Below are 25,886 nucleotides of genomic sequence, written 5' to 3'. Positions count from 1 at the left end.
ATAGCTCTTTCAAAGAAATTGAAATGTGTGTATGACTGCATCCTTCAGTAGCATCTTTCTGGATAAGCGCTGGGATTACATGGAAGTGTAGCCTACAAAAGGTGGTTTGGATCAAGACTGAAACTGTAACAAAAGCAACGAAGTTTCTAAAGTTAATGCTGTTCTGTAAAAATTGATCAACGACAGAGAATATTATAAATTTGGATTTTCTCCCTATGGAAATGTACATTGCAGGGGATAAAATCATTCTGACATTGATTATGGCAGAATGCATAATCGGAATGTTGGGGAACACGTTCATTGCATTGGTAAACCTCTCTGAATGTGTCCAGAACCAAAAGATATCCTTAGCTGACCTCATCCTTACCTGCTTGGCCATCTCCAGGATAGGTAATCTGTTCATGTCATTGTTACAGTCATGTATAAAAGAACTCCATCCACATTTATATTCTACTTTTGAAGTAAAAAGACTTGTTCATATCCTTTGGAGAATGACTAATCACTTGACCATCTGGTTTGCCACCTGCCTCAGCATCTTCTACTTCCTCAAGATAGCCCACTTCTCCCACCCCCTCTTCCTCTGGCTGAAGTGGAGAATGGACAGAGTAGTTCTTGGGCTGGTTATGTTCTCATTGTTCTTGCTGATATTTGATTTTCTGTGGATAGATAAGCTTATTGGTATCTTATTGACTAGCTACATCACAGATAAAGGTAACATGACTTTGAATTCAGAAGAAAGACACAGTTTCCATGTTAAAATTCTGTCTCTTGGTAACTTGACTTACTTTATCCCTTTTGTTCTGTCCCTGACCTCACTGCTCCTTCTGTTTCTGTCCTTGGTGAGACATGCTAGAAATCTGCGGCTCAACTCCAAGGGCTCTGGAGATGTCAGCACACAGGCCCATAAAAGGGCCATGAAAATGGTGCTGTCTTTCCTCCTCCTCTTCACAGTTCATTCTTTTTCCATACAATTGATGTATTGGGCATCCTTTACATTTTAGAAGAACAAGTTAATTAATTTTGTAGTTCTATTTTTTTTTTTTTTTTAGTATTAAATATCTTTCCCTCAGGCCACACATTTCTTCTTATTCTGGGAAATGTCAAACTGCGACAGGCAGTCTTGAGGTTACTGTGTCATCTTAAAAGATGCCTGAGAAAGAACAAAAGTATAAGCTTTATGGGTAGATTTTCTAGAGCCTTTTCTAAGAGAATTTCATAACCAGGTGCCTTTAAGGGTCATAGCTACTGGCTCAAGTATTGTTTCAAAGAGAATTTAAATTATTTAATTTTATATGAAAACATATGTCATTGAAACTCATGGGTGAAATGCTATGTAATTCTTTAAAAATTAAGTAAAATTTGATTTTCTAGAAGTTCTTTAACATATAGATAGCAAATTTCATTAGAAAACTGATATCTTAATAAGGAAAATGTAACTTCACAGCTCAAAGCCTTAATTGTGTTTAAATGAAAAAGTCTATGTTATTAGACATCTTATCAATAATAAAGAAATAAGATGCTCATGTGAGAATAGGAATATTACCAGCAGGGCAAAATGAAATGGACAGTTGTACTGCGAACTTTAATTTGAATCTCCGAAATAATAAACAGATGATGTTTCTAGGCACTTAATAATTTTGCTAAGTTCTAGGGCATGGACTATAGAATGTCTACCATATTATGTAACAGAACTAAAAAATATACAAAAACGTTATCCCTTACATGAGAATCACACTCATGTCACTAGAATGAGAATATCATACTGACATTTTGAAAATGACTGCTTGTACATGCATTTTGCACAATCTGATCACGAGTTATTAGAGAAAGAAATAGAAATAAAGTCAAGAGGGAAGACACAGTAAGCAAAGGACATAACAGAATAACACATGGTTACTTGTAAATTATGATTATGCATATGTAAGAGAGTACTTCAAAACGTTTTTGGAAAATAAACCTTATCTTTAAATTCTGTTTTTACATGAACTTTTTGAAGCTCCTTTATACAAACAGTGGTGAGGTAGGAATCAAAAGTTAAATAATAAAACTATAAATTATTAAGGTTAAGGGTGGGAACAGTTACTAGAAAATTTTGGTATGATGCTATGGGTAATAACCTTATATGGATGGTTTATATGTAAATAAAAAGTGAATTTATTGTACAATAATAAGTCAATTTTAGGGCTTATTCTTTATGTTAAAGACACTAAGGCTATAATTAAATCATGAAATGTGGGTGTAAATTAAACTTAATGGAGTAATAAAGAAGAGCATTGCTCTATGATTGTGCTTTGGAGCTGGGAATGATATTGGAATTGTTAACATTTCCCACCCATATATAAAACTACACTGTAAGTATATCTGAGTTATAAGGTAGTTCTATGTATTAGCATGGTTTAAATGATAATATAGCATCTATTTTATTTAGTAATTTGCATTATACAAAATAAAATCTGTGCATATTATTCTGGATACTAACTTTGTACTTTATAAAAAATTGTGATTAATTACTTGTCTTAGTGTGCAAATCAAGCTGAATATATTTTAGAATTAGATAATGAGTTTCTTTTGTTTAGAAGATATTCCTTCATACACATGATTTAAGGATAACCCTGTACTTTTTACAAGATGAGAACCAAAGATGAGAACCAAAGATATTTAGTTTTTAGTGTGACTAAACACTAAAAATAATTGAGTCAGCTTAGAGGAACCTTTGATTCTAATAAGTAAGCCTTAAGGGGTAAATAAGGAAACGTCTAACTAGACATAATTCCATAACTAGGTAGCAATCTTACTGAGATGGAACTATAAGGAACAGTGCTTTATATTTGACAATAGAAGCACCGCAAAGGATAAGTAGAAGTTGAGGCAACAGGCTGGGGTTACTGTAATTAGTATACTGTAATATGCATATCTGCTGGCAAGATCAAGTCCTGCACCTGAACTATTTTCATAGTGGGGGACTCAGCAGTAGCCTAGCCACTATTCAAGAAAAAGCCCTCCCAACAATGACAGGGCAGGGTGGGCCCCACAACCTGGAGAATACTGATGTGATTCTGTCCTACTCTGGAACAAAAATATTGGAGGAAAGAAAGAGATTATCATTGATTCTTGTTGACTATGCTTCTCTCACATGTGAATTAAATTTTCATTTTAAGAATCTGAGTGTAATGATTATTTCCATTCATCTAGTCAGTTAATTTATAGGAGAGAAACAAATAAACTCATTTCTACTGCTGAAACCAACTTAACTCTGATGTCTAAATCAAGTTCTGAAGGCATCTGGTAAGCCATAAATCATGTTCACCAAGATAGATTACCTTGAACTGTACATAAAATACCAGATAGAAACCCATACCTGTACTGATCTCTAAGAAAGAGGCGCATCAGTTTCCTCAGTGTCTCAGATGTTTGAACTACTATATTTCAGCAGATGGCAAAATCTGATTAGACTTCATCTCCTCCTTTGAGTCAGAATCTTGCTGCACAGGGTGTTTGCCTAATTGCACAGTCATCCCCAGTTTTCTCCTTCCAGACACTGGAAGATACATGGTCCAGAAGAAATCTACTGACTCTAAGACTAACCTTCACAGGAACAAAGTGATCTGATGTTTCATTGATGGATTTATATAACTTAAACAGCCAACCCTTCTCATCTCCTTGTACACCATATCGTTTACATCTTTTCAAATCCTTTTTTCTCTTTTTAACCATCTATATATTTATTTGAAAGGCAGAGTTACAGAGAGAGAGAGAGGAAGACACACACACACACACACACACAGAGAGAGAAAGACAGACAGATTGAGAAAGAGAGAGAGCTCTTCCACCCACTGGTTCACTTCCCAAATGGCTACAAATACCAGGAGAAAAAATCAATATAAACATAGTCTTGGGAAACTATGGAAATGTATGCATTCTTTTTTGAGCTCAGGATTCTAATGCTTACCACTGTGGATATTAGCATTGGTAAGTTAACTGGTCTTGTCTTCAGTTTGACATGAGGGAGAGCCAGTGGGGATATTTCCCCCAAGGACTTTGAGGGAAAACTAGAGTTCTCAGTATTGAAAATGAAAGGACTAAGCTAAGGGAAACATGTAAGCACTGCTAACAGGTGGTGGTGATTAGACTGGGCAGATGCCCTTCCTGTGTGAAGAATGAAGTCTCTGTCCTTTCAAGCTTGGCCTTGGCCCTAGGTGATTGCTTTTCTGTTAGAGTTCAGCCAAAGACAAAGACTAAACCGTCCTACCAATGGAACGTTCTTTTCAGATAACCTTTACTCTACTTTGAGAGCATCTCTGAAAACATCATGATCTCCAAGGTCAGCTCACTTCTTGTGTTACAAAATTATTTTTGTGTGTGTATATATATATATATATAAGTGAAATATATCTATATCTCTATCTATATATATAAGTTATTATACTTATATAATCTATAATTTAATTACATATAATTACATAATTATATACTCTATGTATAACTATATAAATTATAAATATTAATATATAAATTATATTTTATTAATTATTAATTTATAATATATTTAATATATAAATTTATATAATATATAATTAACAAATTATTAGATATATGATTATATATTTATTATATATTATATGTAAATTATATAATATATAAATCATATATAAAATTATATACATAATTATATATAAATATATATTTAATATATAATAATTTATATATCTATATTAATTTATATATAGATAGAGATATAGATATATATTTAAGTATATATAGATATCTATATCTATATATTTATATATATCAATGAATATATATATCAATTAAATCCATCAATGAAATACATATATGTGTATATATATATATAGAGAGAGAGTTTTCTATAGATCTACCACTCCTTAGACTAGAAGTAGTTCATTTCTATAAAGAATATTACAAAGGCCCTACATCCTAGGTGCTAGACCTGCATAATTTTGTTTCTGTTTCTTTCAATTCTATATGATTTCTGGATTGAACCAGAAAGATCACAGAAAAGTGCAATTTTTCTCAGGATTAGTACAAGTATCCTTAATGAATGCATACGTTGTCAAATTATCTCTTTTTTTAGGAGTTACTTTCCTTTATTGCTCCAATCCTTGTTTCATATTTTTTTTTTCTTTTTTCTTTTTCTGTGCTCCCAGCAGGATAACCAACTAAATCAGTACTCATTCACTTTACACACAGGTATAGAAAACTTCCATTTGCCAGGTCCTTCCTGTTCCATTGATTGCAATTAAAACAATGAATGAACCACAAAAAGAAGTTCCTTTTTTCATGGAGCTTAAGTAGTTGCTAAGACAATTAGTGGCTAAGGTTGTTTGTCAACCAGACTCAAAACTGGCTGAATGGGAATATATTGGCAGAGAATAAGCAGGCAAAATCCTATCTTGTCTCTATAGAAACTGTGGATTTGCAACTTGAGGGTAGAGAGCCTTTAGCTGGTTCTGGAGGAATGTGAATGTATCCAGTGGGCTTTGAGTGCCAACAATGCAGTCCAGACAAATCATGCCAGAGTACTGAAGGGTACCTCACAGGGATTATTTTTTTCAGAAAGTAAATGGGGTACTTCTGTGCAGACCAGGTTGAAACCTTCATATTAAAGTTGTTTAATTAATAAAGTAAAAAATTAGCTAAAATATATTTTACTGTGAATTCATATTTTTAAATTCTTAAAAACTATTATTTATATTTTAAAGGCAGAAAAAAAAGATCCCCCTTTGCCGATTCACTCCCCAAGTGCTCACAACAGCCAGAGATGAGCTAGGATTAAGCCAGGCAACAGGCATCATTTCCAGTCTCTTCCATGGGTGGCAAGGACCCAAATTCTTAAGCCATCACCTGTTGTCTCCTAGGGGATGCATCAGCAGAAAGCTGGAATGGAGACTGAAACTGAGCCTCGGATACTGGCTCTCTGATATGGATGTGGGCCTCCTACGTGGCAGCCTAATTAACTGCTCTGCACCAAAAGCTCACCCCATGTGAACTGATGTTTTACATAGAATTTACCAAGAACAGAATTAATGAAATGGAAAAGCATTGTGCCACTCATTCACTTCTCTTTCTCTTTTGCTATTTCTTATTTTACCTTAAAAAGTTGTCTTTTTTCCCCTTTCAGCTACCAACAGCTTATTCAGAAGCAAATAGTGAATAATTTATTGGGGCCAAAGGTCAAACATTCAGAGGGATGGTTTAGATAAAGGTGCAGTTTTGTATTTTTGCACATGCTTTTATATAATTCTGGAAAGTCATTTCCCCTTCTATCTGTTTCTTCAACATATCTTAAAGAGCTTCAATACCCAAGCCAATCATCCTCATGATACTAGAAATGTCTACTGACTGTAGATTTTGTAGCACACCCCTCTGTGTAACATTTCATTTTGGTTATACTTTGTCACATTCAAAGTGATTTATTATTTTTTTAATTCATTTTTTTATTCATATATTTTTTATTCATAGTGATTTATTATTTTTTTGTTTTACTACTCTGTGAGTATCTTGATGTTCCTTTTCATTATACTTACTTCATCTATAATAGTGTGAAGTAAAACATTTTTATGAAATGAAATTAATGAGTAATGATAAGTTATATAGATTATTTTTAAAGGCATATTAAAATTAAGGCACTTGAATTCAAATGGTATTGAGTTTCAGCTGAGGAGGAAAGTACAAATTAATGTAAAGTAATCTGCTTGATGTTTGCATAACTGACCTTTTACCCTTGCAAATGTCCTTACAAGTGGAAAATTGCTGCCTGTCCCAACAATGTGTGGGCAGTTTACTATTTAACTTGTAAACCAGGAGCTGATTGAGGGTAATATTACAGTTTTTTTGTGTATTTGTGAAGATCTGTGAGACTGGGTATGCTTGCAGGTACTTTGCCTAGTGTGTTGGATTAATTTAAAAATGAGAAAGATGTTCCATTAAGATAAGTGAGATGGGGTATCAAACAACAGAACATTCTGAGTTACATCAAGCATTTTGACTATAAAAATTAAGAGCATCAAACAACAACAACAAAATAATAAGCAACATTTTGATAGCCAGAATACCTGTAAAACATGATATTAGCGTTCTGGATTTTTCTGCAGTAATGCCATCTGGAATTGAAAATACCTTTTTGACAGCAGCACTAGGAGGGTAATCAGGATGTTTGAGAATGGGTAGAATGTACTAGTTAACTGTATTGACTGGGAGAGGATTTCAAAGATATCATCAGCTGATGGTCTGAATAGCCCTGGAATTAGTCATCTTTAGCTAGCACAATTTGATTAATTTATACTAGTATTACGGCCCTATCTATATGCCAATGATAAACCCATAAAATTTGTTGGTATTGTCTGGACACGGACCTCACCTGGTTTTCAACTTGTCTAAGTGTTGTCTTCTTCTTTAAAATGGCTAGTTTCTCCCACTCCCTCTTTCTCTACCTGAAGTAGAGAATTAGTAGAGTGCTACTATTGATTCCACTGAGGTCTTTTTTGTTACTGTCATGTCTATACAAGGTATGAAATAAATGAAGCTTGATCTTCAGATGTTAAGTAAAATTGTATCTCATACCTTGACTGTTTCCAATTTGGGCTCCTAAATCTCTACTCTGTGTCTGACCCCATTGCTCTTTTTATTTCCCCCTTGGATGAAAGTTATCAGAAACTTGCAGCTCAACTTCATGGGCTCAAGGAATATTGGCACAGAAGCCACAAAAAGGCCATGAAAGAACCAGTGTTGTGGCATAGTGGTCTAAGCCACCATCTGCAGTGCCAGCATCCCATATGGGCAGAAGTTTGAATTCCATCTGCTCCACTTCCAATCCAGCTCCCTGCGTGTGCCTGGGAGAGCAGTAGAGGACAGCCCAAGTCCCTGGGCTCCTACATCCAGGTGGGAGGCCTGGAAGAAGCTCCTGGCTCCTGTTTCTCTCTCTCTCTCTCTCTCTCTCTCTCTCTCTTACTCTCTTTCCCTCTCTCCCTCTCTGAAATTCTTTCTAATAAATTAATGTCTAAAAAAAAAAGGCTATGAAAATGGTGATGTCATCCCTCCTTTATGGTTCACTTTATTTTTTCTATCCTACTTAAAGGTTGGATTTTTCTTTTTCAGCAAAAGCATCAGGCCAGTCTCCTTGCCACTTCAATAATGGCCATTGCTTCCTTCAAGACACTCCTTTACCCCGATTTGGGGAAATGGAAAGCTGAGACAGACTGCTGTGGGGCTACTTTTGCATCTTAAATACCACCTGAAAAGAGTGGAACTTTTCGCTTGATAGACTTTTCTGGAAATTTGTATATTTCAGGGGAATAAAAGTAATGAGAAACTGAAGATTCATTTTAACTTTTATTTTCCTCACTGAATTCTTTTAAGTATTATTGGAAATTACAAAATTTCCCTAGAATTGCCTATAAATTAACAACTGAATCATAAAACCAGATGATAAAATTGGATTTTAAAAAATTTATCTAGAGAACAGATTTCATATATAAAATTTTAAGCACATAATGATACTTCCTACCTATCCTTCCCCCTCCTCTTTCCTTTCAATTTTTGCAGTAACACTGTCAATTTATTTTATAGGCACAGGCTTAATCCTCCATTAAATAAAGAATTCAACAAGTAAGAAATAGAGAGACCACTGTTCCACAGTATAGACAAGGGCTATAAACAATAATCAGGGGTTGGCATTATAGCACAGCAAATTACTCCACTGCCTGTGATACCAGCATTCCATATAGGTGACATTTCAAGTCCTGGCTCATATACTTCATTTTTTCCTGTACTCTATATATTACCTACCACAGATCAGAGAAAATATGTTTATCTTCTTGGGTCTGGCTTATATCACTGAGCATAATTGTTTCCAGTTGCATCCATTTTGTTGCAAAAGACAGGATTCCACTCTTTTTTTTATGGCTGAGTAATATTCTATCGTGTATATACCACATTTTCTTTTTCCATTTATCAGTTGATGGACATCTGGGTTGATTCCTTATCTTAGCTATTGTGAATTCAGCTGCTAAAAACATAGGGGTAGGAGCTGGTGCGGTGGCACAGTGGGTAAAGCTACTGCCTGCAGTGCCAGCATCCCATATGGGCACCAGTTTGTGTCCTGGCTGCTCCACTTCTGATCCAGCTCTCTGCTATGGCCTGGGAAATCAGTAGAAGATGGCCCAAGTCCTTGGGCCCCTGCACCTGCATGGGACACTCAGAAGAAGCTCCTGGCTCCTGGCTTCAGATAAGTGCAGATGCAGCCATTGTGGCCAACTGGGGAGTGAACCAGCAGATGGAAGACCTCTCTCTCTCTCTGCCTCTCCTTCTCTCTCTGTGTAACTTTTTCAAATAAAATAATAAATTAAAAAAAATACATATGGGGTATAGATAATTCTTTCATATGCTGATTTTATTTCCTTTGTGTAAATTTCTGGGAGTGGAATGGCCAGGACATAAAATATTGGATTTAAAAATAAAACAGTGTGGTAGGCATTGTGGTAGAGTGGGATAGTTCACCACTTGCAATGCCTGCCTCCCATATCAGAGTGCCATTTTGAATATTAGTTCCTTTGCTTCCAATCCAGCTTCCTGCCAATATGCCTGGGAAGGCAGTGAACAGCATCCATGTACTTGGGCCCCTGCAAAAATACAATCTCCAAGCTGAAGGTTGTGTAATTGTGTGACATTAAGTGAAAATAATTGATGACTAAAAATATTGGGTTACATTAATTCTTATAATAACTTATAAAACTTGAAGCAAAGTAACTATTTCATTAGGATCCAGCTAGAAATGCAAGATATTCTACCTTTGTTGGAAGAGAGAAAAACCAGCTGTGTTTTTAAATAAATTGAAGGATTATTTCTAATTATTTCTCCTTTATAAGGATCAAAAGCATGTTGATACCAAGATGGTGGTGAGCATGTGTCTTCTTTGTGCATACACTGTCATGTCATGTATACTCTCCCTTGTCAGAGAAAACTAGTACAATGAACTCATCATAGATGAACACAGAAAGTTTGAAAATATAACATATTTGCATAAATTTAAATAGATGTGTGTGTATATTGAAGAACTGACGTTCATAGTAAAGAAATTTAAATGAAATCAAAGGGGTTGGCACTGTGGTACAGTGGGTTTACACCCTGGCCTGATGCTGGCATCCCATAGGGGTGCCAGTTTGAGACCTGGCTGCACCACTTCTGATCTGGCTCTCTGCTATGGCATGGAAAAGCAGTAGAAGATGGCCCAAGCCCTTGGGCCCCTGCACCCATGTGGGAGACCCAGAGGAAGCTCCTGGCTCCTGGCTTCGGATCGACACAGCTCCAGCTATTGCGGCCTGTTGGGGAGTGATGGATGGAAGACTTCTCTCTCTCTCTCTCTGCCTCCCCTCTCTCTGTGTAACTCTGACTTTCAAATTAAATAATTAAATCTAAAAAAATGAACTCAAATACCTGAAAAGAAATATAATTTTAAGGCCAGGTGATAAAATTTTGCTTGTCAATGATATTGCAATTTTGAATATAACTGCTTTTAATATAATGACTTTTAGAAGTTATTATTATGAACATATTTAAAAACTCTCAATAATAAAGAAATCACCATTAGGATTTACAGCTATCATAATTTTTCAATGATAGAAAAAAAACAAAAAGAAAATGCAGCAAATAATTGCTAGACATGTGGTTGTAAGTTACTTTTGATGGCACAATAGGTATCAGTGTTGGAAGAATGAAAGTACCATATAGGCTTTTAGAGTGTGCTTTTCCTTAAGGATGCTGTGCCTCACAATGCTGTGTGGGCTATGGTGTATTAATGATGGTGATGATGTATGTATATTCATACTTTTATTGATGTCTACAGTTTTTTTTAAGATTTATCCATTTATTTGAGAGGGTGAGAGAGAGAGAGAGTCGTAGAGGCCATTGATGTGCTGGTTCACTCCCCAGTGGCTGCAATTGCCAGAGCTGAGCTGATCTGAAGCCAGGAGCCAGGAGTTTCTTCCAGGTTTCCTACATGGGTGCAGGGGCCCAAGTACTGGGACCATCTTCCACTGCTTTCTCAGGCCAAAAGCAGAGAGCTGGATCAGAAGAGGAGCAGCCGAGACTGTTCTTTATGGGAAGCTACCATTACAGGTGGAGGCTTAGCATACTATGCCACAGTGCTCGCCCCAATGTTTTCAATTTTAAAATGACTCATTATGTCAGAAATTGTATAAGAAATTTCCTAATGAGTATCAATAAAATTTTCTATAAATAAAGGTAAAATTAAAATCACACTGGCTTTTGAGTTTGATGCAAGTCTATTTGTCTGTTGCTGCTTTTGTTTTATTTTCCTATCTTTTTTTCCCCCGCCTTTGGCATATTCTTGGTTTTGCAGTAAACACATCCAAAAATTCATTACCCAGACCAATGTCATGGAGGTTTCACCTGTATATTGTCCTAGAAGTTTTAAAATTTTGGGTCTTTTAAAAAATATTTATTGTTATTACTAGATACTTGGTCTTATTTATGTGATCTCTTTGACAATCCTATCTATATGATCAATTACATACTTCATATGATCACTTTAACACGTAAGATGGCATTAGTACCATCCAGCTTAATGAGATTTGGAGTCCCAAAGTAACAATAGATAAAATTAAGAAGGAGAGAATGTACCAACATGGGAAACAGTCCATACAGCATACTCATAGAATGACAAATGCCCTGAACAGCACTCTGACCTCAAAATCAGCCCTTAAGGCATTTGGATCTGGCTGAAAAGTCCATGAGAGCATGTAAGGCATGGAAAGCCAAGACATTTTGGCAAAAAATGATCTACATGAAAGATTTCTGTTGGTGAGATCCCAGTGGAAAGAAGGGGCCATCAGAAGGATGTACTTATCTCTGAAGGGAGGAGAGAACTTCTATTTTGCCTATGGCCCTGTTGAAATACTGATGGAGTTTGTGGACTCAAAAGGCTTCCAAGCCTTGGCAGCTCATGACAAGAGCCTTGGGTGATCACTGACATCATAAATATGAGTGTCAATTGTTAAATCAACAACAGGAGTCACTGTGCACTTGCTCCCCATGTAGGACCTCTGTCTTTAATGAGTTGTACTTGAGAATTAACTGTAAAACTTGTTTTCAAACAGTACTTTATACTTTGAATGTGTGTGTGTGTATGTGTGCAAATTGTGGAAATCTTTACTTAATATAGAGTTGGGCTTCTGTATGTAAACTAATTATAAACAAATCTTGATGAAGAATAGGATGGGAGAGGGATTAGGAAGTGGGATGGGAGTGGTGGTGGGAGAGCGGATATAGGGGGAAGAACTGTTATATTCCTAAAGCTGTACTTATGAAATTTGCATTCATTAAACAAAAGCTTTCTAAAAAAGAAAAAAGAAAATTCACTGTTACCGCAAGGCCATGGCAAAAAAACAATAAAAAAATTTAAAAAGATTTATTTATTTGAAAGGCAGAGTTATAGAAAGACAAAGAGGTAGAGATCTTCCATCTGCTCATCATTCCTCAAATGGCCAGGGTTGTAACAGGCTGAAGCTAGGAGTCTAGAACTGCATTTGGGTCTCACACGAGGGCTGCATTGGTCCAGTCACTCAGAACTTCTGCTGCTGCTTTCCAAGATGCATTAGCAGGGAGCTGGATCAGAAGCAGAGCAGCCAGGATTTGAATCTTCACTCATATAGAATGCTGGTGTTGCAGGCAGAGGCTTAACCTGTTGAGCCGAAATGCTGGCTGCAACTTTTAGGTCTTATGTTTGTTCCTAGAGAATCAACATTTTGAGTTGATTTCTGTAGACAGTGTGAAATGAGAGTCTAGTTTCATTGTTCTGCATCTGGATATCCAGTTTATACAGCACTATTTAGTGAAGAGACTGTGATGTCCTCATTGTGTGTTCTTGGCAACTTTGTCAAGAAAGAATTGATTTTAGATTTTAACCTATTTAGTGTGGGACTGTGGGTTGTTTCAGTATCTGCTTCCTACGTCTGCTTTTCTGCAACATCATGCTGTTTTAATTACAGCAGCTTTGTAATGTATTTGAATTAAAGTAATGTGGTATCTCTAGTTTTGTCTTTTGCTTAACATTGCCTTGGTTATTCTGTGTCTTTGGTGGTTCTTTGTGAATTTTAGAATTTATTTTCTACTTCTATGAAAAAAATTACATTGGAATATTGATAGGAATTTTGCACTGAATTTGTAGGTCATTTCAGGCAGTACAAACATCTTAACATTAGTCCTTCCAACGCATGAACATGAGCTATCTTTCCATTTATTTGTGTCTTCTTCAATTTCTAACCTGCGTAGTAAAGGAAATAATTAATAAAATGAAAACACAGTTCTTGGGTTGGTAGAAAATATTTGCCAACCAAATGTCTGATAAAGGGTTACAATTTAAAATATTTCAGGAACACAAACAGCAGCAAGAAAACAATTTGATTAAAAAATGGGCAAAGACCATTTCTTAAATAATTAATAGATATGGTCATCAGTGGAAAGAAGGGGCCATCAAAGAATGGGGTACTTTTCTCTGAAGGGAGGAGAGAACTTCCACTTTGCTTATGGCCTTGTCCAAATACTGATGGAGTTGTGGACTCAAAAGGCTTCAATAGCCTAGGCAGCTCATTTCAAGAGCCTCAGGTGGTCACTGACATCATACATAACAGTGTTAATTGTTAAAATTTACACCAGGCATCACTGTGCACTAACTCACCATGCAGGACCTCTGTCCTCAATGAATTATATTAAGAGTTAACTGTAAAACTGTAGGCAGCCCATAAACAAGTCATAGACAAGTCAAGGTCAGTCTTGGCTTGTGGAGTTCCTGGGAGGAAAAAAAGTCACCTATTCCCATGCTTCAGGAGAATGATCAAACAAGAACACTCCGCCAAAATTAGCTATGTTATGATTGTGCTGTAGAAAGCCTGATAACTTGCTTGCCTGTGTTGTTAACTTCTGTGTTGCCTTGTGCTGCAGCTGGTTATGTATAAAATATCACTGAGACGCTGGAATAAACGAGCCTTGATCAGACTTTTGTCTTGGCTCCATTCTCTGCGCCCTTGTCCCTCTTTTCATTCCCACTCCCTCCTTCAGGTTCCGTTCGACAGGTGCGGCTGGCCCGCATCAGGTGGCGCCCGAACAGGGACCTGAATACGAGGGACAGAAGTGAGGAACCCCGCCAGAAAGGCTGCAGCGACAACACAATAATGAGAGGAAGACGGTAAGGACCCAATACCGCTTGCCTCCGGATAGGTGTGAAAGGGGCAATTATGGGACAAGCACAAGGTAAGCAGGCCGTGATAAAGGCTATAAAGACTCCATTACAGACGCAGGGAATAGGGTTAAAAAAGGCGAGCCATAGCACAGTTCATTAATGCTATAGGAATAGTCAGTCCTTGGTTCGCAGAAGGAGTCGTGATGAGCAACATTGGGATTTGCTCGGAAAAGATTTAAATGCGCATTTAAAGAAACAAAGCAAGCCGTGAGAAAGGCTGGAAAAACTTTATTGCAGATGTAGAGAATAGGGTTAAAGAAACAATCCATAGAGCAATTTATCAGTGCTGTTGAAAAAATTAGTCCTTGGTTTGTTGAAGAGGGTGTTGTGGATAAGAAACACTGGAAGTAAAAAATATAGATCAGTGTACACTGGACACCCCCCACCCTGCATTTGAATATTTCATTTGAAGTAAATGTTATCTGTTATAAAGTTAATACTACTATGTGAAATGAGGAATTGTGGTGACAAAGTGTCCGGACTACCCATTCTGTTTTTGTATTATTACTAACTCTACCCTATTATTGATAGGAATGCTTGGACAGATTATGCTTGGTTTGCTTTATAAAATAATGTAAATCAAAATATGCCGCAAATAGTTAAGATTACACAAACCTGCAAAAATGCAACAATTACAGATAATAAGAGGCTAATTCCCTCAGATATGTTTCAATTTATCCTTAAAACACATTGAATATTATTGTGTTTGATTGCTGGATATATGCTTGTATGAGAAATTTTTATTGTATTCTTATGATGTGTTAATTATGTCTACCTCTCAATGCAACCCTAGGCCCAAATGTAAGGACAGATTTTTGGGATGGAGAGGCTTGTATCTAGGTTCGGCTCTGGTAGACAAGTAACTTTGCTGCCGGATGACCTTCTCCTGCTCCTTGGGAGCCTGGCCAGTTCCCGAGGAGGGGGATAAAGGAATGTTTCTAATAAACAGGTGGGCATGCTTCATGTCTCAGCTCTCTGGCCAAGATCCGGGACCAGACGCACTGCTTGCCTAAAATCTCAGCAATGAGCCACGCTTGTCCTTGGGGGCTTTAAGAGGGAGCCGGAGCAAGCCTCTGCTGCTGCTGTTTCATCCCGGGGGAACACGCAGTCAAGCTGAACGTTAAACGTGCCCGTGATGATTACTGATGATGTTTAATTCTCAGTATGGATCCTTTTCCAGTGCTGTGTGAAGATTGCCTAGTGATGCCCACAGTACTGTAAATTCTACAAAACATAAGTACAACATGGACATGGATCAATTGGCTACTGTGACTGAGGTGTTCTGTGACAGTTCCTTTGATGAGGGATTAGCAAAACGGATTCACTTAAAAACAGGACATTCAGGACCTGCCGTTCTACATGGTATGTCATTATAAAAATAATCAAGGAGGGCTATGCCCAAGAAATAAGGGTGCTATAAATGTGGGCAGTACAAAAAATTGTCCAAAAGTCAAAAATCAAAATAAGGCTCCTCCTGGGATTTGCCCCCGGTGCTAAAGGGGAAGGCATTGGGCCAAAAATGTCACTCCAAAACTGATAAAGAAGGTAATTTATTAAAAAACAGAGTTCAGGAAACTGGAAGTGGGGCCAGCCTCAGGCCCTTCCTACAGGGATCAGTGGACTGTCTTGCTATAGTATCATTAAAGCAATCAATGGAGCCGTGTTTATTGCAACATTCTGTTAATCTATGCTCCTTTACCATCTTTCCTCTAAATAATTTTAGTGTGCACTACAAGGCTTGCAGCGTATATTCTTGCAGATTAAACTAAAAGTAACTAAGTCTGTGCACAGCAGACAGCTGAAAAATAATTTGCTGTCACAAATTGGCAAAGTTGACAGGATCTGCAAGTATACAAAGCAATGCCTTTCTTTTAAAAAGAAAACTGAAGTTGCATATGTGGCCTGTGATGTTCCTGGCTGGAAAGACCCTCAGTTGGCCTCTTTGGCAAAGGAATGGGCTCTCTGCTCAGGATTGAGTGAGAATTGGAATAGCAAGTTACGGAATGCACAGCCTCCACAAGTTATTGAGGTTTGCAATCGGTACCAGTAGCAAAGGGGAATAAACTACAGGCTTTGGGGAGGTGAGGATGGATTTTGTTATCTGCATACTGATGCATGTGCAAACAATTAAAAAAGCAGTACAGGATAAATGTAAATTGGGAAAAAGAAAATGCTGCCCTTTGGAGTCAAACCGATAGGTAGTGGTAGGAAAATTATATCAAGCCCCTGTACCGCTGCCAGGGCTAACTTGAAATGGAGGGATCCTATTACCAATCAATGGAATGGACCTGATCCGGTACTGGAATGGGACGCGGGCTCCTAAGGGATGGATTTTTTTTATGTAGAAAATATGCCTTCACATCGTTAGCCTCTGATAACTTCTGCAATTGCTCCCTGGGCTGTGTGGTCCCAATGCTAACATCTGTATTTACAGTGGCGGATAGAGCGCGTCGGCAGCATGCTTCACCTGAAGACTATAATGGCAACGTCATCCTAATAGGACAGGACACTGCCCTTGCCATGACTGTATCAGTAGTCGGTGTTCCTGGACTGGCCTTTGGAAATAACCGTGGACTGTGAAGGCTTGCATGTTTAGTAACCAAAACAATTAATCTTACTGCTACTGCACTGTCCAATATAGCTGAAGAATTGGATCAAGTTCATTCAGGAGTGCTTTTAAACCGCGCAGCTATTGATTACTTGCTGTTAAAAGATCATATAAGTTGTAAAGCTGTACCTGGGGGATGTTGTTTTAACATTACTAACAATGTGTCATATATAGAGTCTGTCATTGATAAACTTAAGACTGAAATGCAACATATGTTTATTACTAACCCCCTAACATTTGGAGGGTTTCAATGGATTCATTGGTTATTAATGCTGGCTGGACCATTACTGCTTTTCCTACTTTGTATGGGATGTTTTCCGTGTGTTCTACATTTTATGCTGACTTCGCTATAGTCTGTATGGACTGACATTCATCATTTAAAACTTCGTACTAAACCTCCTTTGTAATCAAAAATAATTTATATTTGGCTGTATGTTTCATCTCTCACCTAATGTTGGGCTGGAATGGTACTCAGAGACGGGTAAGACGCTCAGCATCCTGTACCAACCTAAGACAGGGCTCTAGGCCAAGCTGCCAGAGTTACCGATGACGGGTAAGGACAGAGATGACTGAGGGCAACCTAAGACAGAGGCCATTCTCAATTAAATAAAAAAGGGGGAGATGTAGGCAGCCCATAAACAAGTCATAGACAAGTCAAGGTCAGTCTTGGCTTGTGGAGTTCCTGGGAGGAAAAAAAGTCACCTATTCCCATGCTTCAGGAGAATGATCAAACAAGAACACTCCGCCAAAATTAGCTATGTTATGATTGTGCTGTAGAAAGCCTGATAACTTGCTTGCCTGTGTTGTTAACTTCTGTGTTGCCTTGTGCTGCAGCTGGTTATGTATAAAATATCACTGAGACGCTGGAATAAACGAGCCTTGATCAGACTTTTGTCTTGGCTCCATTCTCTGCGCCCTTGTCCCTCTTTTCATTCCCACTCCCTCCTTCAGGTTCCGTTCGACAGGTGCGGCTGGCCCGCATCATAAAACCAAACAGTTTTTTCTTTGTGTGTGTGTGCAAATTGTTGAAATATTTACTTAATATAGAGTTGGTCTTCTGTATACAAAGTTAATTGAAAATGAATCTTAATGGAGACTGGTACTGGCAAGGGCAGAGAGAGGAGGAGGGGAACGAGTGTGGGTGGGAGGACTGATATGGTGGGAAGAATGACTATATTCCTAAAGCTGTACTTATGAAATCAGTATTTCTTAAAAATAAAGAAAAAGCAAAAAAAAAGTACTTCCACACTTTAATACCCAATAATATATATGTATAAAGTAAATGGCCATTACAAAAAAATAATAGATAATTAACTGTTGGCAAGGATGCAGATAAAAAGGACTGTGACCCCTGTTAATGGGATTATGAAAAGCTTTATGGTGGTTCCTCAAAAAATAATTACTTTATGAGCTGAAAATTCTACTGCTATATAAATGCAAAAGATTTGAAATTAATAGGTCAACGAGATACATATGCACTTCATGTTCATAGCTACATTTCTCACAACAGCTGAGCCAGATTTAACCTCCATGGCTAACAACAGATGTATGCTATAGAAAATGTGGTGCATGCACATTGGAATACTATCCAGCCTTAAAACCAGGAAATTTTATCATTTGTTAACAACATGTATGAACTTGGTATGGGGGCATTATGATAAATGAAATAATCCAAGTACAGAAAGACTACCAGTGCATTATCTCATATGTAGAACCTAAAACAGTCAATTCCATAGAAGTTGAAAATAGAATAGTGGTTATCAAAATCTGGGAGTTGGGAGTGATACTGGTCAAAGTTTCGGTCAGACAGGAGAAGTAAGATTTTGAGATCTATTGGGCAGGATGACTAGAGTTAATGATAATATACTGTATATCTCAAATTGCTAAGAGTAAATGGTAAATGTTCCCACAACACCTACACAAGTTTGTAAAAACAAAAGTAGGAGGACCGCACGCACACAAAACCCCTACACTGGCTATGTTCAGATAGTGAGGATAATTTGGTTTGAAATGTGCCCTTCAGGGGACAGTGTTGTGGCACAGCAGGTTAAGCCACCACCTATGATGCCAACATCTCATATAAGCACTGATTTGAGTGCCAGCTGCTCCATTTCTGATCCATCTCCCTGCTAACACACCTGGGAAGCAGTGGAGGAGGAACCAAGTGCTTGGGTTCCTGCCACCCATGTGACAGACTTGGATGGAGTTCTAGGCTCATGGCTTTGGCATGGCCCAGCCCTGGTCATTGAGGCCATTTGTGTAATGAAGCAGTGGATGGAAGATCTCTCTTCCTCTTCTGTCCTCTTCTGTGACTTTGCCTTTCAAATAGATAAATCTTGAAAAATAAGAATGTACCCTTCAGTAAATAACAAGTAAATATTACCTTGTATGTATTAGAAGATACAAATAGTATTTACTTTTAGTTTTTAAGATTTAACATTTTAGTATTACTAAACTTTAATGACAAGGGTAAAACAGACTTAACCATATATATTTAGCAGTAAATGTCTCACCAGGATGAAGCCCACCGTTTTCAAGTACTAAACCTGCATAGATGAGGCAATTAGTAGGGGTCTATTCTTAATAGTTGAATATGGAAAATGGCTATTAAAGATGAAACCTGGAGCAGTGGCTGCTCATATATTGTATACTCCTTATTAAAGTAATATTTTTATATTACAGGTTGCATCATTTTCTGTAAGAGCCTTAGTTGAAGACTAAAACCACAATCTAAGAAAACCACTACTTTCACATACACAACTAGTGTCATGCAATTTACATGTCTCCTAACCTGTACTCCATCCTTGAACCAACTAATTGGCCAAAAATATAAGGAAAAAAATGCATTGCTTTCTTGCCAACTGCATTTTCCTAACAAATATTTTGTAGTGTTCATGTCATGACTTTTTCACTTTGGTTAACCCGACTTACAGATTGGTTATAAATAATTAGTTTGTTAATGCCAAACAAGGCTTATCCCTGTGCCCTGCAATAGACTAATAACTTGAGAAGATATTTTAGTGTACTGAAAGCATTTTGGATTGCCAAGAATAAATTATTAAAAAATATTGCTCAGATGGTGAGTTCCATCAATTCAGAAAAATGACAATTTGGAGATGAGCATTACTTATATAAGAAATCCCAGTTGTACTATTGTAAAATTTAACCATTTTGGGGGTGACTAATATAGTATTCTGGTACTTCTGCTCTTTAGCCTCATTTTAGAATGATACCTCTAAAAAACAGTTTGGTCTCTGAATTTTAAAGCTTCTATTAATTATATTACTCTGATTCAGTTTGAGATAATTCAAAGTTTTTTTAAAATTAAATAACAAAATCATCTCTTGAAAAACTTTTTCCATTTCCAAGATCTTGTTTCTTCAGATGCTGGACAATATTTATGTGCCAGCAATCTGAGAACCAAGATATTCTAGCTATAGTATTTCATTGTTTAGAGGTGCATTATGATATATTTTTCAGATTGGTTCAGAAAAGATACAATTTCCCTAATACATGAAAGACCTACATTCCTCTTTATTGTTCAATGATGTACTCCAGTTCCCATTGTGAATAATCCCACACTTCTGGTGTTGAAAGTCACAGTCAACATTTCCTAATGTGCACTGCAGACCCCTCATCAAGATAGAATTGAACAGGAGTGCCCTTAGTTGTCCTGCAATTAAGCTACCAAGAATTCCAGTTTCTTTTCTTTTCTTTTTTTTTTTTTTTGGACAGGCAGAGTGGACAGTGAGAGAGAGACAGAGAGAAAGGTCTTCCCTTGCCGTTGGTTCACCCTCCAATGGTCCTCCAATGGCCGCCGCGGACGGCGCACCGCGCTGATCCAAAGCAGGAGCCAGGTGCTTCTCCTGGTCTCCCATGCGGGTGCAGGGCCAAGGACTTGGGCCATCCTCCACTACACTCCCGGGCCATAGCACAGAGCTGGCCTGGAAGAGGAGCAACCAGGACAGAATCTGGCGCTCCAACCGGGACTAGAACCCGGTGTGCTGGCGCCGCTAGGTGGAGGATTAGCCTGTTGAGCCACGGCGCCGGCTCCAGTTTCTTCTTTTGATTTTTAGTAGTTGCTTGGCAATGTGCTTTGGCCTTTGAATGAACCAAGAGTATTGCTGGAATATGTTTTGTGCTTCAGCTTTGAAAATATTCATGACTTGGCTTGGTGATAATCCTACTAAACAATAATGTATTAAGTTGTGTTAGTCTGGTCGGACTGTTGTAAACACTGTCATAATTGCCATAAACCAGGGGATTTATAGGCAATCTCTCATGTCTCTGGAGGCTAAATACAAGAACAAAGCACTGCTAAATCTGATATTTAGTGAGGATGCACTTTCTTTTTCACAGATGGCTATCTTTCACTGTTACCTCGTGGCAAATGGGACAGTGAACTGTTTCTGCTTTAGGAGGGCTCCAATCCCATTTGTGAGGATTCTATATTTATGATCCAACATCCTCCCAAAGACCCCCCTTCCTAGTAGCATTATGTTGGTGGTCAGGTTCTCAACATATGAATTTTAATTTTAGTTCTGGTTAAAACTGCAAGAAAACTTCCCATACTTGTCATGATCCAAATAATAGATAAATGTGATTCAATCCAACTCAATTGTTGGAAATGCTAATAGTTCTTGCAATAGTTCTTCTCTTGGTCAACTTGCTTGTAACCTCCCAAATCTAGACTTTACTTTCCATGCTCAGCATCTCTTGCATTATTTTCCTTTCCCTTACCTGTCTGTTCATAACTTTTCCTTAACTTTTATTCGTCTCCTTTTATGCCTCCATTTGTAGGCCTTATTTCCTTCTTAGCTCTATCAAATGTTATTGATTTTCCACAAGAAAACCCAATAAAGTCAAACTGCAGAATTTTGTAACAGAAAATTCAGTCCGAGCTCCTCAGGGTAGCAATGGACATGGCTACAAAACCAAAGATTTTGACTCTGTGGAAGGAAGGGAAGTCTTTCCCTTCCATTCAGGGATTTCCTCTTTTTCTCTCTGCTCTCCACTGCCCATTCCCACCAAATAAAACAGTAAATAGAGTTCAGGTGGAAGAATATTAAAACTTGAATTTACTTATCAAATCACAATGAATATATAACAGAAGGCCCTCAATTACATTTTAAAAATTCACCAATTATTACTGTGGTAATATGTGTTTGGAAATTAGAGGTTATTATTTTGAATTACCTATTCACTTTGGAAAGATGAACCTCTTTTGAAATGTATCTTCAGGGTAACTGGAGATTGAACTGTTTTGGCTAGTGATGATCTTGGGAAGTTACTTAGCCTCTCTAAATCCTAGCCTCCCTACCTGAAAAAATGAGAAAATATTTACCTCACAGTATATTTGTGAGAATTCTGGATACCATGTATATAAATATTTCCTAGCTCCTGGTATTAAAAACTCAATGAAGTTTTAAAAATGATGGTGATGGTAATTAATAAATTATGCATAAAAATCTCCTCTCCTATTCATTATTTGTGTAACTATATTTACTCTTTCACTTTTATAGTTAAATTATAACACACAGTTATCATTCCTCATTTCTTTAAGTCAGTTACAGTTTAGTTTTTTCTTTATTGGTAATAATCATCTCTTGGTTTCTTCATTCTCGAGGGATTTCCAAACCAACTAATATTCATAATGATTTGAAAATGCTCCATTTAAAGGCTATAAAGTGGATTATCTTAACATCAAGGTCAACACATGTTTTCATTTATTGACTTGATAATGTACAGAATAACTAACATCAGATCTACTGACCCATTCAAAAATATTTATTATGTACTTTGTTTCAGGTAATGCTCTAGGCTTGGGGCTGGAGCAGGAAACATACAAAATCCTTGGCCTTATAGATATTACCTGGAAGTATGCCAGGAGAAACAAAATAGCAAGTGGTTTAATCAAGACAGAAATCTTGTTTACTCTCCTGGGAAAGGTAAATGAATTACATTATATAGGAGTATAAACACACTTCAAAGTTTAAGAGCAACTGTGAAGACTAAATGATAAATCTCAGCACTACATTTTAATACAATGTTATCTGCCGATATTTCAGGGTGTAAAAATGGATAAAATACAGTATTTTTCCTCACAGAGCTTCCTATTTGGAGAACAAATAGATATTAACTATTTACCTATTTATAAATATTTAATCGATAGAATATTTACTTTTTCATATAACTTCTATTGGTAGAAAACACAGATTGTAGGATATGCTCAAAAGAGTTGGGCTGGAGACAAAGGATAAAGAGTAGGAAGAACCTAACACCAGACATGGTACTGGACAAGGCAGAACACGTATGATTTTAAAACCATAGTTTGTTGTACACATGAGTGGAATACACAACACTGCAAACAGTTTAAACCTCTACCTTTGGCAATAACACCACCTTTCTATGCAAACGCCTTACCTAGGATCTTCTTATAGGTTCCTACCCAGCACACTAGTCACTACCCTCTTAAGGATTTAAAACCTCCACTGGAAAAGCAGGGTTTTTCTTGGGTTTTACATTTTATTCACATTTTAATATGATATTTTATATGACAAATACTGCTTTTGTGTATTTATCAAGCACAGAACCAAGCATGGTTTTTAATTATTTAATTCTTAGACTAATCTTTCAAGGCAGATATGTTTACCTTTTAACAGCTGATGAAAGAGAGGTTAATGGGCTCACCTCAGGCCACACAATCAGAGTTTATACTTTAATAGGGGTTTTCCTGACTTAAAAACTCAATCGCATTCTACTTTCTTGGCTCTTAACCCAGTGGTATACATTTTAACTAGAGAACTTTTAAAAATAAAAGTTTGTTTTTAATTATAGCATATACACAGGTAAAACGAAATCAAATACTGTAAGACTGGTAGTGAAAAACAGCAAACCTCTCTGCCTTTTCTCTATCCACCCCTGATATCCTTTATCCAGAGCATACCACATTTAACTCTCAGCTGATTATTTTTCCAATTTATGTTTATCCTGTTTTTCATGGACTAGTCTACATTAGACCTTGATTGACACTCCCTCATTACACCCAGCTCTTTCATCCTGTCCCAGCCTTCTGACCTTAGTAAATCACTCATTAAATGACTATTCCGTATTTACATAATATTGGCTGACTTTACACAACTAGTGTTAATCACAGTTGAGGTATGCTGCATACTTTTTGAACCTTTATTTTTCCTGGGGTTCAGTTCATAATTACCTGTTTTGTTTTCTTAATTTTGAAAAATCTGCAGGCCACTAATTCATCAGACTCTCTGAAAAAAGAAAAATCTTCTTTATTTCAAATACACTGGTCAATCTATCATTTTTTTTTCCTTTTTGAGACATCCCATCAAACTCTCCATTTTTGGTCCCTTTCTGTTGACTTCAAGCCTTCTCCATCACCGATCCCCTTTAGTATATATAGTATATATATTAGGAACTTTAGTATATATTTTAGGAACTTGACAGCTACCCCCTAAGGAACCAACAACCCACGGCTGTCCAGCTGTTTTATAAACACTACAGCTAATCCAGAAACCTTCCTCCCCCCCTTCATATTCTCCCTTATAGACTCTAGTTTTACATCAGAGCTGAAAAACATTCGCATTTACTTTGTAACCATAACTTAAGTAATCCTTCAAAAGAGGAAAGCCGTAAAGAGCATGATGATGACGACTCGAACGTTGTTCAGGGAACAGCCGAGTGTCAAGCAGCAAAGTGGATTGCTTCTTCTTCTGCTGGGGGCCCATAGGCAGCTCACAGGGGGCACCTCTAAGATTCATTTTCTTACACTCCATTTCTTCAAAATCCTGCAGACGTTTACGTTTGGTGTGCGATGCTTTTCCCCACTGAAAATCGATGACTGTCATCTTCTCCTCCCGTGCAGAAACGGATGTCTTCCACATTATCTTGAATCCCTTCGGCTTCTTATTTATTCAAGTCTTGCTTACAATCCAATCCAACGTTATCCCAGGTTACTTTTCAGTTTTTTCCCTGAATGCACGCTGTGCCCTTGGTCAGGTCCTTACATCCCTCCAGAGTAGGCTTTCAGGGCGCAAAGCTTCTTAGGTGTGTTCGTGGGTCTTAACTTGATATTCTCGGTCGCCGGAACCGCGCACTGCAATCGCTGCCGGCATTCCGCCCCGCCCAAGAAGGTCGGCGAGGAGCGAAGCGCGCAGGCGCGGGCAGAACCCAGGCACTATCGCGAGACTGCGAAGCTCCTCGCCGGGCGCTGCGCCACGCCGCAAGGCCTCCCGGGAGTCGGCCACCATGTTGGCCTCGGCGGCCGGGAAGTTAATCCAGACGTTAAATGTGTACCTGCAAGCGGATGTTGAGGATCACTGAGCCCGCGACGTAGAAGTAGGGGAAGTTCATGCGCAGCTGCCAGGCCAGTTCGAAGAAGGCGAGGAGGGTGCGCGAGAGCCCCTTGCAGAAGGCCCCGTACGAGCTGGGTACCGCGGCTGGGCTGGAGGCCCTGACGGCCAAGGAAGACGGAGCCGCCGCCGCGGGGGCCATGGACTCGGGTCGCTGTCCGCCCAGCGCTCGGAGCCGAGGGCCTCCGCAGGCTCCGCGGGCCCTCCAGCGACGGACGACAGCGGCGGGAGGTTGGGACGAAGCGTCCGCTGAGTTGGCCTTGCGCCTGCCGCCGCCGCGGCGTCCTGCAGCGGTGCGCCCGGGCTGGGCTGGGCTGGGCTGGCGCTGGCGCTCCGCCCCTTCCTGTCTTCTCGTCGTGATATTTACCGTTAGAACTTAACCAGTGGTGGACCTGGGCGGCGGTGTGTCGTGTAGCACATACTAGCTGCCGTACGGATGTTACTTCACTTTAAAATGAAAAGTCCAAGTAAAATTGTGTAATTTTCCCTGTACCACGCAGCGTGTAAAGGACAAAGCTGGGTTAAAACTCTGGTTTATCTGCTGTGTGATCTGGGATGGTAGCCAGGAATCTTACCCTTTTGATTTCATACCATTAACCCTGCAGTTAGGGCAAGATAATCTTGCATAAGC

The 25,886-nt window shown here is 38.2% G+C and overlaps 2 protein-coding genes across 2 annotated transcripts; one reads left to right on the top strand and one right to left on the bottom strand.

Annotated features, from left to right (window-relative positions):
- Positions 1–221: 221 nt before the first annotated feature.
- LOC133762189 (taste receptor type 2 member 42-like) lies at positions 222–1,219 on the top strand. The gene is given in 2 exon segments (XM_062195223.1): positions 222–1,043; positions 1,046–1,219. Coding segments are annotated over 2 exon segments (996 nt in total).
- Positions 1,220–21,932: 20,713 nt separating this feature from the next.
- Positions 21,933–25,579, bottom strand: SMIM10L1 (small integral membrane protein 10 like 1). The gene has a single exon (XM_062194830.1). It carries the CDS (start codon positions 25,395–25,397, stop codon positions 25,188–25,190), a length of 210 nt encoding a protein of 69 aa, XP_062050814.1. The 5' UTR covers positions 25,398–25,579; the 3' UTR covers positions 21,933–25,187.
- Between the last annotated feature and the right edge of the window lie 307 nt (positions 25,580–25,886).

This window comes from Lepus europaeus, chromosome 6 (assembly GCF_033115175.1).
Source record: "Lepus europaeus isolate LE1 chromosome 6, mLepTim1.pri, whole genome shotgun sequence".
Taxonomy (NCBI): domain Eukaryota; kingdom Metazoa; phylum Chordata; class Mammalia; order Lagomorpha; family Leporidae; genus Lepus; species Lepus europaeus.
The sequence above is the reverse complement of the archived record's forward strand: the minus strand, read 5'-3'. Positions and strand labels throughout refer to the sequence as shown.